The 13498-nt window shown below is 49.1% G+C and overlaps 1 protein-coding gene across 1 annotated transcript in view; it reads right to left on the reverse strand.

Annotated features, from left to right (window-relative positions):
- Pdk (pyruvate dehydrogenase kinase) overlaps positions 1-13238 on the reverse strand; it is a 48523-nt gene extending 35285 nt beyond the window's left edge. Inside the window, exon 1 of the mRNA XM_077706077.1 lies at positions 12838-13238. Coding sequence (XP_077562203.1) covers positions 12838-12940 — 103 coding nt within the window. The 5' untranslated portion in view covers positions 12941-13238. The remainder of the gene's footprint in view (positions 1-12837) is intronic.
- Positions 13239-13498: the final 260 nt, after the last annotated feature.

A 13498-nucleotide genomic window follows, 5' to 3' on the forward strand; every position in this document is an offset into this window, starting at 1 on the left:
CGAGGTTTTGCCGAGCGCGCATAAGAGTGAAAAAGGTGCAGGCGTTGTCAATCGTGAATCCACCTACCTGTTTGTTGCTGAGTGTTTAAACCGTTGCCCCTGAAGACCAAACAACCGACAAGATGGGCATAGAAAGATTGAGGCGCAAAACGAAAAGAGAACAGGAAAAGAATAGGTAATTCGCACCAGGCGAGCAGACCCCATATTCAACCACCCACCAAGTCAGCTAAGAACATCTCTCAGTCGCGGTCCAATTACGCGCTCACTGCTTCGCGAAAATCCCCAGATTTTTTAACGGAGGCCTTTTACACGTCTGTACATATGGAGAGCACCAATCGCTTAAAGGAGCCATGAAGAGAAAACACAAGTTTGGTTCATTCAAAAGACTGTCTCGTTAGAATCATACTGACACCACTTTTAACGTAAACTTCGCTCAAATAAGCTACATAATTAGGAAAAACGGGAATGGTCATGCGACCCACCAGCTCATTTCCCGCAACAGAACCTATGTCGTCACATGAGCTAAGCTCTGCTATTGGCGGAGGCTGGCAGAAGCAGACGCAAATTTGGTAGAACATACAAACTAGACGAACGAGCGATTTGCGCTTAAATTTAGGGCACATTCTTTACAAAGCAATAAGAATAATGGGACAAACAGTGGAAGTTACGAAAGCACATGTAAACATAGAAGTACCGATGCGTTCTGCTGTTCGTACTGCGCACAGCATGCTTGGTTTAGCTGCACAGCACTACGGGGCTTGGGGTTGTCTCAGACGACACTGGCCGATTGACGCAAGCAACGGTGTCTTACATGACCACATTTGTCGAGCGAGCACTGTTTCAGGGAACGAATATTTTCTCCCAGAACAAAAACAAGCCAGGTTTAAATGCGGGCAAAAACAAACTAAACGCTTGCCACGGTATGGTGGCGCCATATAGGTTACGGAACGTAAAGAAACGCGGGAACAAACCAACACCGCTGTACAGGGTGGAGACAACCTTTGAACGGTCCCGTGCCGCCGCAATTGGGGCAACGGGCTCAACGCGTTATTCTTTTCGTTTCCCACGAGACCTAGCAACGCGAAACAGACAATATGATTCAAACTTCTTCAGTAAACCGCGTTGCGGCGATAATTTTAGCGCGGTTTTGACACAAGGACTTGCTTCGGCGGCGAGCGAGCAACCGAAAATGGCGGCGCCAGCGTATACGTGTCTCTACCCTGTACGGCGGATGCGTGAATGAAGGTACTCTAGGCTGCAGAGCAGTCGGTTCCAGTCATGGAGGAAAGAATACTCAGGAGAGGCCCCCAGCATCCCAATGCATTGCGAAAAGTGTGGAGGAAGTTACGTCATTTTTCTTGAGCCCATGGACAATGTTGCTTACTTGTTTACAACTGCGGCGGCCAAATTTGGGCGAATAGAACGGACAAATTTTTAAGGCGCTTGGTATGTGGCTGCTTCGCTACGCTTGCAAACCAGCGCCGTCGCTACGACAAACGTTTTTAGATTAGGCCAGTTTGAAAACTTTGCCGTCGGAGGCGTCTGCGTTCGCCATCGCGCGAGCCTGTTGCTATGACAACAACAAACGCTACTTTGCCAGGCTTAAGAGCTGAAAAATCGTCCTTCTATCTCAAAAACGAAGGCCGTTTTTCGATTGAAACTTTGGGTGAGGGTTAGAATGGGCCAATTGAAGGCGAAATCAACAGCTTAGAACATGACATCGCATCGAGGAATTAGCGACGAAGCTGTTTTCGCTGCGAAGCGGGAGGGCAGGGCGACGCCATGTTAGTCAAATCAAACCGGAGACAGCAACGGATGATGGGATAGAGGGCTGGGCTCCGTGGGCTCAAGTCATGGCGGGACTCGGCTTCACAAATGTGACGTCAGGGCCTCTCCTAACCTTTTCTTTCCTCCATGGTTCCAGTGATGTCACTTGGGACCACGAAAACGCACGATTGAGCGGGAAAATAAAAATTTTAACCTAAATTGTTTAATTTCTCAGTGAATAAAGCACCGTTTGTATCCGGACAAGCGCTGGGGGCACTATAAAACACGAAATCTTTCGAATAAAACCAACTTGCATTTTCTCTTCATGGCTCCTAGTTAAGGACGGCAATAGCTCATGCACGGTATCACTCCGCCAAAGTGACGGACCCGCATGTCAACGGGCGCGCGCGTTTTGAAAGGAAGGAGATTGCTATGAATGCGAGATATCGCCCGCCTTTTCTCACTTAGTTCATTTGTCGTCACTGCAGTAGTTTATAGGCATATTAAGTCCACAAAATCAGGGAAACGGCTCGTGCCATGATCAAAATATTCCCAGTAACGCACTACTTGCGCCGCGCGGAGCAACATGCGGCTGCGGTGATGAGACACAGCGGCAACTTCCGCTGCCGTTTTTAAATTGTAACCGGGTATACAGTCAACTTGCTTTATTGGCACACTAACCAGCAGCGGTACTATCTAACGTTAAAATTAGACACTGTGTTAGACACTGTAACGTTAAAATTAGACACGCGAATTCGACCAGCAGCGGCTAAATGTGACCACTACCTGGTATAAATAACCGAACGTGTAATGTAGGAGATCCCGCTCTTGAAAAATAATAACAAAAACTGAGAAAGCAGACGGAAAAATACGGTAGCCAGCGCACGTGGCCGGCCAAAACGCTGACTGAGCTTCTGTCGGCTGCTGCAGGGATGCCGGTACACAGTCGCGACGTCTAGACCCGCGCGTGACGTCAACGAGCGCAGACTTGGCACCAGCCGCGGCCGGAGGTGTGTCGGCACGTGCCGCTAGCTTCGGAGAAAAACAAAACCGACGCTGGCCGGAGAGCGGCATCGCTTGCTCGGCTACTACTGCTACGGATTCGCGAGGAAGGGCATAATCTTCACAATGAAAGCCACAATGAAAGTTCTCTGCTTGCTGGGAAGGCGAGGGAAGTTTACGACGCGCTGCGACCCGGCTTCTAAAGTGAAGGAGAGGCTGTTCGAGGCGACGTTCAAATTTCACTCGCAAATTTACCAGATAACTCGAGTCATTTCGCGCGAACGGCGTGTATGGGCGCCTTACATAAGATATTTTTATAATGACAGAGATATTATAACCCTTTCCGACACGCCGTGTAGGAAAGGTTATAATATTCCTGCACACGCGACTTTTATGAGCATCCTAGACCATAATACAATCATAACGGAACGCTCTGCTGACTTCATTATTTTGAAACCAGCCAGCATGTATTTATACAAGGCTCTCGGACCGGGAGGGTAAAGAAGACACGCGCCAACACTGGAACTCTCATGAGCGGGAAATGGCCATGGAACAGCCACACCCATTAACTGGCTTCGCTCTTACCGTTCGATGGGAAGCGCTCTTTAGCTACTCATCCCCGTTTCAAAGGCCTTGCCTGCCGCAAGCTGCGCTCAAGCTGCATCACAAGCTGCGCTGCATCGCAGCTGTATACACGCACAGAAACCATAATTGCAGTACATGATATCTACCCTGCGGGGATCCAGGAACACTGCGTGTGTGTGTGCGTGTGTGTGTGTGTGTGTGTGTGTGTGTGCGTGTGCGTGTGCGTGTGCGTGTGCGTGTGCGTGTATGCCTCTGAGGTAATCATAATTATCCAAAGCCATAGACCGCTCCTTGTTTATACACAATCACCAAATTTCTTTTTTCTGGAGCGACATCAACATTGCCACCTGATATACAATGCTGATACCCTTCCACGTGTGGACCGGACCGGAAAATTTACCGGCATCTCACGAGAAAAAGTGAAACCTATTTTAGCCTAAGCGTCTGCAACATACAATGCAGTATATCCCGCTCAGAGCGGACCCGGGTGTAACGAAATAGGGGCTACAACGAACAAATCCGTTTCCCGTTACCATTTGTATACATAGATTTTGTGTCCTGATATAGCGAAATGCGGATATAAAGAACTGATTTCAATTTCCCGGTGTGTTCATTATAAGCGGGCTCGACTGTATATCATTATAGGCACCTACACAACTTTCTCGGAATATTTTACAACGCAGCGCTGCACCACAGGCGACGTGATCCGACGTGCCGACGTCGCCGGTTCTAACATAGGGAAGCGATAATACTTGACGCGCCGACAGTGCACCGTTCGCAAATAGAGGTTCGGAAGCAGGTCAGCGCGCACCAACGCGGCGCAGCTCACGGCGTTGCCTTCTTCGAATGTGAAACACCATGCCTACGTGTCAGTGATCACAGAGGAGGTTTCAAGTGTCCCGGCACGTATGCCCATAATGAGTACAGCCGGTAAAACGCTTGTCTATAACAGCGATTTCAACTTCAACCAGCTACATCCGAAAACTGCCGAAACATACTCGTTCCAAACATGTCGCAGGCAAAATCGAAGGGCTAAGACTTCAGAATTCCGCAGTATTTTTATCCAAACCCCCTCCGGCGGGGCACGATAGGGCTGAGAGTACGAACGCTGTGTTATAGACAAGCCTTTTACCGGCTGTACGTGATCGATACACTGCACTCGTTTCCGCGGTGCAATTAACCTATACACAAACGTATCGGAGTCGCGGTACACGATGCGCTTAGTTTCCCGCACGGCACTTCTACGAAACCAAAGCCAGCCCTGTCTTACGCCTGCAATACGCCGCAAGGAACGAGGAAACACGGACGCGGCAGCAAGACGGGGTAGGAAATCAGCAGTGCAGCCGCCGCCTCGCTCGGGGTTTGTTTGTTCTGTCTTGTTTTTGATGATTACAGCGGCTTCGGCTGCTGCCTGTCAGAACGAGGAGAGCCGGAGCGGTGGTTATCGCAACGCGCCGGCATTTTCCGCGTATTCCACTCGCGTAGAAGGTCAGACGGTGAAAAGAGGTGCTGCAGTTACATAAACACCGCGGGAATTGTAGAACCTAATGACTTCTGCAATCAGCCTACGCCCTAGTTTAGTAGGAAAACAACGGGAGCACCTAATTAATTAGCACTCCGGGTAAACGCGCGCGCCATCCCGCACACTAGTTTTAGCAGCTATGAGTGCGACAAGCTGTTGATTCATTCACGGGTTCGTTCATTTTCACGACACATGCACATCTTTTATTTTGTTAAAGTCCTCAATTAATTAAAACTTTAATATTGACGGGTCGCGACTTTAAAATGTAACTTTGTAGCTTCCCCCATGTGTACCTCTCTCTCTCTTTTCTAGGTCTATTCTTCCCCATTGCCCAGTTCGTTCCCGCCCCATGGCGAGGCAAATTTACACCTGCTGGCCTACTTTTTCTGTTTCTGAACGACGCTTGTTGTCAATACACACACAGGCTTACTCTAATATTATATATATATATATATATACACGATTGAGTAGTCACAGCCAAATCATATTTATTCTAACGTTGCGACCGGGAACCGATCTTTGAAAAAGACTGGTTCCCGGTCGAAACGTGAGAATAAATGTTGTTTTTCACTGTTACTACTCAATCATATAGTTAACTTTACACCCAGCTATACATATATATATCACACACACACACACACACACACACACACACACACACACACACAGAGAGAGAGAGAGAGAGAGAGAGAGAGAGAGAGAGAGAGAGAGAGAGAGAGAGAGAGAGAGAGAGAGAGAGAGAGAGAGAGAGAGAGAGAGAGAGATACCACGAAGACAAAAACTTGAGTCATGCAACAGAACATAGCGACGCGACCCTGGAAGCCAGCGCTCCCGACAGCAACGTTATGTTACGCATATCGTAAAACTGCGTCGTGACGTTTGGGAGAACGCAGATTCCAGCGCTGCTGCATCATCTTCTCTCATGTGTCGAAGGAAAGGAAGAGAAACGAAAGAGGAAAGAACTGGGCACGCTCGCCAACACGATGGTGGGAGCCCGTAAGAAAAACTAACAGGTTGTTAGTTAAACGCCGCACACTCAGCGCTCCTCTGGATGACCCCGCTTTGCTTCGGTGCGTCAACATCCCCCATTTAAACTTGCTGCACTTCTCCAAGTTCCACAAGTGCCACTACCCCCCCCCCCCCCCCCCCCCCATGAAATACAGAAACAAAAGCTGTGGAGTGAAAACTAGTAAAAGTTAAAGTTCACAGCTTCTCGAATGAGAATGCTGGCAACACTTCGACGCTGTTATAGACTACTAAAGAGCAGCTGTTTCGTCGCAAGTTCTCGGCAGTGGGTCGTAATTTGCCTTTTTTGTTTGTTTGTTTACAACAATGCCCTGGAAGCCGCTGTATCTGCCAGAAGAAGTAGTAGCGCCACTTTATTTAAGATTGAGGTTCAGGGTAGGGAGGGTGGCGGAAGCCCAAAGGGCGCCTGCGACGTCCAGGGCTCTGGCCGTGAAGGCACGCGACACTACGCTGATTATCAACGTTACCACTGCCAACTTTCCCCGTGCCTCGATCCTGCGAAGGCCGCTCCCGTCTTTTCACCCGGCGGTTCCCAGACGTTGGCCCAGACGGGAGGTTTCCACGCGGCGCCTCGGAAAAAAACTTCCGCGCCAAATTTACTCCCGCACGCGGGAGGCGGTGCGCGCGCGAGAGGGGAGCCCCATGTAATCGGATGCCGGCCACTACTATCTCGCCGGAGAATTCGCGACGCGCGACGAGACGATGGCCAGATGCGATACTGCAGCCGCTCGGTGCATATCAGCGTTGGAAGCAAAGAGTAGAGTAAAAAAAAAAAAGCTCTATTTTGCCCAGTATTGGGGTCAAGGAAAGAATAAGAGTGGGCGCACATTTTGGTCGTATGACGGTCTGGAGAAGGTGACCCGTAATTTTATCGCGAAACGGCAATGATTCAGCGGGAAAATCGTGAGGGGTTGTGACGGCCATATCACTCCTCACTAACGTCGTTCTCCCTTTCTCCTTGAGTGGGTACTCAACCCCCTCTCCTTAACGAGGTGCAAAATGGCATGTTACTAAGGTGGGGATAGAGGAGAATGGGTAAGCTGTTTTTCTATTCCTGTCTACACGGAAGACGACTTCGTCACAAACCTTTCCGGCGGACGCACCTACAACAGCTTCGCTTTAATAATAAATAAATAAATAAATAAATAAATAAATAAATAAATAAATAAATAAATAAATAATAAAGCACACGTGGTATTTTTCATATTTCGCGGGGCTTCTTTATTAGTTGAGATAAATGAGTACGCAATTAGTTGGTCGCTAAAAGTGCCTCATTGGCACATTCATGATTAGGAGAGTACTTCCCCAGTGGGTTATTAATTACAGTTAATTTAATCTGATTAACAAAAAAAAAACACTGGCCACTACTCTACAGTACTGGAAGCATTATGCCCTGTCTTGTTCGAGTAACACCATTACTCTTCAAAAATCTTGGTACATTATAGCTGGGTACTTCTACTCCGAAAAGCTATTTGTAGGCCTCCGGTACTCCATGGTCTCTCAATGTTTCCATTACTGCCACCCGGTGGTTTATGTAGAATCAAACCATTTTTTTTTTTTCGTTATCTACAAAGGCTATGCACAGAGACAGAAGCCGTAGTGTCGTACATCGTTCATCGACAACCCGAAAGTCCATTTGTGGGTGCCATGCGTGTCTGCGATTTAATTAAGCACAAAACCAAACTACTGGATAGCCGCAATAGCGTTTTGCGCTTTTTCTTGAGGTAATACGAGGTGCTTCCTTTGCTGGGAGAACACGGTGAGAGCAAAGCCGCTAGGTATAAGGACGCTGCACCCCCATGATAAGCCCCGCTGTTTATCTAAAAGGTGCTGCCGGCAGACCACGGACGGCGCCTTATCGAGCAAGCGCTGACGCGTGCGACCTTCCAGACGGCTCACGACCCGCCGATAACGACCACTCAAAGGCGCGGTCTTCCGGCATATTAAGCTGACGGAGCCAGTGCCGCCCTGATTACCCGGTTAACACCCGATGCGTCCAGTTTCGACCAGCGCGCGTGTGCAAAACACGCCCGACGGGCCGGAAAAAATAGATCGCCTGCGAACGTACTCTTTTTCGACGCTCAGGCGTCGGCGGGCCCGACCCCATGAATTTTGCGCGCTCCGGCATTTGGTTAACGCAGTTTCGTATTTGAATGCGATATCGCATTCAAATACGAAACTGCGCCAACCAAATGCCGGAGCGCGCAAAATTCATGCCGGAGCTCGCGAAATTGGGTTTAAGAAATGTCATATGACATTTCTTAAACCCAATTTTCGTTTTGGTTTAGGAACTGCTCTAGGATGGAAAGGAGTTCAGCTATTACGTTCACGCTGAGTATGCCTTTCCCCCGGCAAAAATAAGCAGTTCGCTTAACGCAGCAGTTTCCCGCGCTATGAGGGCTATACTCTGACACCGGCAAATACGACAGCGCCGCCATTATTTTCAACTCTACGTTTTGCCATCCCTCATTTAATTTCCGGAACAACATACTGACGAGCTGCGGCAACTTGAAGCGATGTTCTTTCTGTATGATAAATAATTCACTCTCGTGGAGGAGCGTACCGTTGTCGCGGGTTTTTGTGGTTACCTTTTATAACGCGCGCCAAAAAACGCCCATGTACGGTGCATCTCAGAGGTCATAACGCGATTGAAATGACAAAGTGGTCACCCATTTTGATGTACAAACCAATATATTAGTAGTACTGTAACAGCTTTGCCGTCGGCGGTGATGGACAAACTGACCTCTCTTGCGGGAGGTTTGCCGCCCAAACGCAGTTTACGCTCTAAGAAGCGTTTCCTTCCTGGATCATAAGTTGTACATATTGACCAGTTTAAAAAAAAACTAGAACATGAGAAGAGAATACGCACGGAACAGTGTCTGTCCCACCCGCATCCTCATCTTGTATACTCGCCTTTTTTTACGCTGGAAGTATGCATAAGTTATCCCGGTACCAACTTGCCCAACTTTCCGCTCTAGTTAATTTTCCTGAATCACAGCGAATACGATGAGAACCACCAGGTGAACGCTTCGAGGCAGGGGTGCATTAGTGCTTTTTTTACCCCATTTTTCAGGGTGGAAAAGAACGATTGTGGATAGGAGAGAGAGAGGGGGGGGGGGGGTGTTGTCAGGCGCCAACCGAAGCAACCTGGGTTAGTTTAGATGACCTTGAAATGAGCCCCCTTCAGATTGCGGGTTGCTTCGAAGAGGGCGGGCCTTGCTCGGCAAGTGTGCGTTGAATATGCAGGCTTGTAACACTTAACAACGACTGAGATAGCGGCGCCTTAGGCCAAGCACCTCGCCTGGACTGATTCCAGGCACAACGGGCCCGGCTAATCGTACGACAGTGCCCTGTGGCGATGGCGAAACAGTGGAGACAACGGGCCAGGCAAATGTAGGGAGAACGCGAGAGAGAGAAAGTGAGAGAGCTGGGCTGCAGTACACGGAGTTGGGGGAATGTCGCAGACACAAAATTGCAGTTATGACCGATGACACAATACCTGCGCTCTGAAAACACTGGGAGGAAGACTTTCACACGGTGGCCATATCTGAGCTCTCATAACTTTATATGAGAAAGCGCCGTGGTATGTCCCCATAAAAAAAGCACCGTCTCTGGATCGCGAGATGATTGGCGTCTAGCTTTCCTTCATACCTGATACCTCCCCCCTTGAAAGGGGCCATGAAGACGAAATGCAAGTTTGTTTCAGTTCATTTGGTTTTAGGTGCCTTCCCTGGATACGTCATTGTTGACGTCACGAAACACGATGCAACAGGAGAATCGAAACTTTGGCTTGAATTGTTTTTCTCAGTGAATAAAACATCGCTCGCTGCCGGAAAAGCGAAAAAGCGCCAAACCTTTCGAATAAAACAAACTTGTATTTTGTCTTCATGGCCACTTTAATACTGCATTTCCTCAATGCTAAGCGCATTTTTCTTTTCTGAACAAGTGAAAGGCGCCGCGCAAGTCCAACTTTTTGAAACATTATCTTGGCTAAAGAGGGGATCGGAGCTTAGAAAGATCGCGGGTGTGATTAAAACGGGTAAAATATAACACAAGCCCCACCCAACTTCCTCCAAGAACATCGCAGTGACCAAAGAGGGCAACAGGTCGCCTGAAAGGTATATTTCCAAGCACGTGCCGCTCTCACTCTCTGCGAAAGGAAAAAAAAAAGGGTTCGGTCGAAGTACCAGTCGGCGCTCGGGCTCCACCGGCTATCTTATCCAAACGTACGGGCAGCTCGCGTTCAAGGAACAGCGAAGTCCAGGGACAGCGAAGCTACTTTATATTGAGGCGAAGGCCAGTGCCGTCAGGGATAACGATTACGAACGCGGTTTGAAGAGGCTCCTTGCGGTTGTGAAAGGGGTAAAAGAGGTGAAGGGGTGAAAGGCGCGCAATGCCGGCGAAATGTTCATCTGTATAAGGTGACAACGCACCACGTATTAGAAGACGGTCCTGTGCTCTATAGCCCCGTCTTCCAACGTCCGGCCACCATTCTCATCGTGATCGTGCACCTACTAGCCCAAATCACCGCGTTAACGCAGTTCGTTACCTTATCTTCTCAAAGAGGCCTCGGCAAGTTCAGAGTTGAGAAATATACGCAACAGGTCGCCCACGTAGAGCGCCCTTCAACGCCTTCAGTGGGCGAAGCTCATGCGCATCAGAGGCAGGCAAGAACTCCCTCAATTTCCGTCAAGGAAGTTTTGCTGCGACCATATGCTGCATGGTTTGATGCGATGTATTCTGCCAATATCATTTGATCTGCCGATTCACGCAACTTCAACATGTCTCGTGATGTTTCATTTGCTAGGCCTTGAGGCTTCAGAGGTCACATGTGTGGTTCCACTGACAAAATAAAACTGGCATTGCTGCATTAACCGGGGTGCCCTTCTTTTTTCTCTGCCTCCTACATTTCTTCCTCTAAGGGAGCGAGGTGCAAACAAGAGAAGGGGGGGGGGGGGGCACGTTTTCATTGCGTTTTCTTTACACTACGGGCAAGCACAGCCAGAGACATTAATCATTCATGAATCGTTTACAAATAGTTTTGACAGCACGAGGACGCGGGTTCGATTCCAGGCCACGGCGGCCGCTTTTCTGATGGAGGCGAAAAGCAAAAACGCCCGTGTGTACGAGATTTCGGCGCACGTTAAAGATCCCCAGGCGGTCAAAATTAATTCGGAGCCCTCCAATACGGCGCGTCTCATCGCCTGCGCTGCGTCGGCGCGTTAAACCCTACAATTAATCAATCAAATAGTTTTGGGAGGCACGCACAACATATCAAAGTTATCTATCCTCTAGTATAGCAAAACACAATGTATGTTTGCGTGTTCTTTAGCAAGCAACCACATAAATTATATGTACTAGTTGACCGACCGACGTTCATCTTAACATTTCCTCAGCAATCATGACTCGTACAGTCGGTCTCAGCGTTTGCTTAACCTATCAGCACGGGCTGCCGCAGCGTCACAGTTTCACGTATTCTTTTGCAATTTAGCTGCTCATTTTCTGATTGCCGCTTTAACCTGCCAGGTTTGTCAAAATGCATACAGCTGCCGCTCTAAAGTCAACATTTTTGTGCTTGATAATGTGCAGGCAGCGGACGGTATCTGAATGCAGGTCGAGAGCTGCCAGCCAGCCGGTTGTAACCGGATGATCTGCCCCGTGTTTCGACGGAAGTCTCCCATATGCCATCGATTACACACACACACACGCAAAGAGAGCGAGAGAGAGAGAGAGGGAGAGAGAATGTACTGATGCTTACAAAAGAAAAGGCAGGTTACCGCCAAAACAGTACTGAGGTACGACAAGTGCCGTGCATGTCCATATTGATAAACACAACCAAGGCGGGAAGCCACTAAGCAGTGCAGGCTGCATTTCGGACACAACTAAGAAGACAGAATGAGGAAAGGGTGACCCTGATACATGCCTTTCCCTGTCCCGACTACTCATAACAAACAGCAACACCTTGCGATTAAGCTTTTACGATTTTGTTTTTTTCATTCCGGGAACAAGGTACACAATAATTAGAGACGAGGACTTCGACAAACAAAAGCGCCATTTCATATTTCCTAGACTTCTATATTCACCCAATGCTGCCACGTCCTAGCGTGAACACGTGAAGCACGTCGATCGATCAGCGCTAAAAAAGTTTCGACCATCGCGGCTTCGCCTCCAGCGTCTTCTCCCGCCGCAGGTTTGTGACAAGCAAGTGGATACACATGCAATAATCAGCTCAAACTCGTTTCACAAGCTCACACTACACCTAAATGCGAAAGAAAGCGAGCCCGAAAAAAATCAAGAAAATTTCGCCAGCGTGCCAAGTGCCCGGTTAACTGTAGCGGCACGCTCTCGACTTCAGTCGCCGGCAGCCTGTCACGTCGAAAGAGCGCTTGTTTTTGTTCCCACTGCCGCCGACTTCCTTTCCAGAGCGATTACATTACGTGTTGCGTCAGATCGCCACGAGTGGCCCTCGTCACGGCCGCCTTCTTCAGTGTCCTAAATAACAGAGGGCAGCAATCGTCGGCAATGCCAACACAAAAGCAATAAATGATCGCTTGCGGGCCCACTCGCGTCGGGACAGCAGGCATACCTAACCACCGATGCGTCCACGAACCGGAAGAGTCGGCAGCGCGGCCTCGGGCAAAACAAAAACACTCCCACGATGTTGCGACCGTTTGGGCAACCACACGGGCTATTCACCATCCTCGCCAATAAACCGGTGGCTTCGGGAATGGACACAAACAGACTGGTGAAGGCCTGAACGCTCACTGACAAGCGCTTAAACACACGGAGCACGGCAGCTGCTGGTACGATGAGGGGCCGGGTGTCAAGCGTGTTACCTCGGCACATTGCCGAGGAGCCGCTGCTCAGCGAAGCAGGTTACCCAAGAAGACAGAAAAAGATCGAGCGCCGCGAGGTAATGATAAACGGCCACTCACCGAAATCGATGAATTGCTTTATGGAGAGCGGCGACGGATGGAACCGGGAATATTTGTCCAACATCTTCCCGATGTCCTTGAGCAGCCGCGTCGTGATCTTCATGTCGCCCTAGGTCTACAGCAGCCGTCAAAGAACTCCACCACGGATGATTCCTCGCATTCGGAGCGAGACCTGTGCAAGCTAAGGCTCACTGCAAGCAAAGCGCCGCGGTTGTGTGTCGCCCGCGTCTGCTTGGCTCGCTTGGCAGCAGCACGGCAGATTACCAGCTGAATGCGCTGAATGCAAGCCGTCACGTGTAGCTTCTACGTCAGTGCAATGTCTTTCGCCATATCACGTAAGCGAACGTACAGGGAGGTGTGTCCACGGCCGCAGCTGGGCATTGGTCCGACGCGGCAGCTGATGCAAGGGGGGGCTCGACTTTTCTCGGGGTTGATGTTACCGATACAAAATGGCCACCACCGTCTTAAATATGTTAAATTCACAAAATAAGCCTTAAAAAGTACGCGAAGTAAAAAAATAATTAGTAATACGTTTGCAGTCTGGATTTTGACGGTCAATAACCACTTAAAGCGTGTTACTATTGTTTCAGCTTGCACAAATTTTTGATAGATGGCAGCACGTCTCAAGCCGTGGCGCCTCGTACCAACGCGCGCGATTTTT

Source organism: Haemaphysalis longicornis, unplaced genomic scaffold (assembly GCF_048455015.1).
Source record: "Haemaphysalis longicornis isolate Haplotype H1 unplaced genomic scaffold, Haemaphysalis longicornis Haplotype H1 scaffold_4, whole genome shotgun sequence".
NCBI classification, from domain to species: Eukaryota; Metazoa; Arthropoda; class Arachnida; order Ixodida; family Ixodidae; genus Haemaphysalis; species Haemaphysalis longicornis.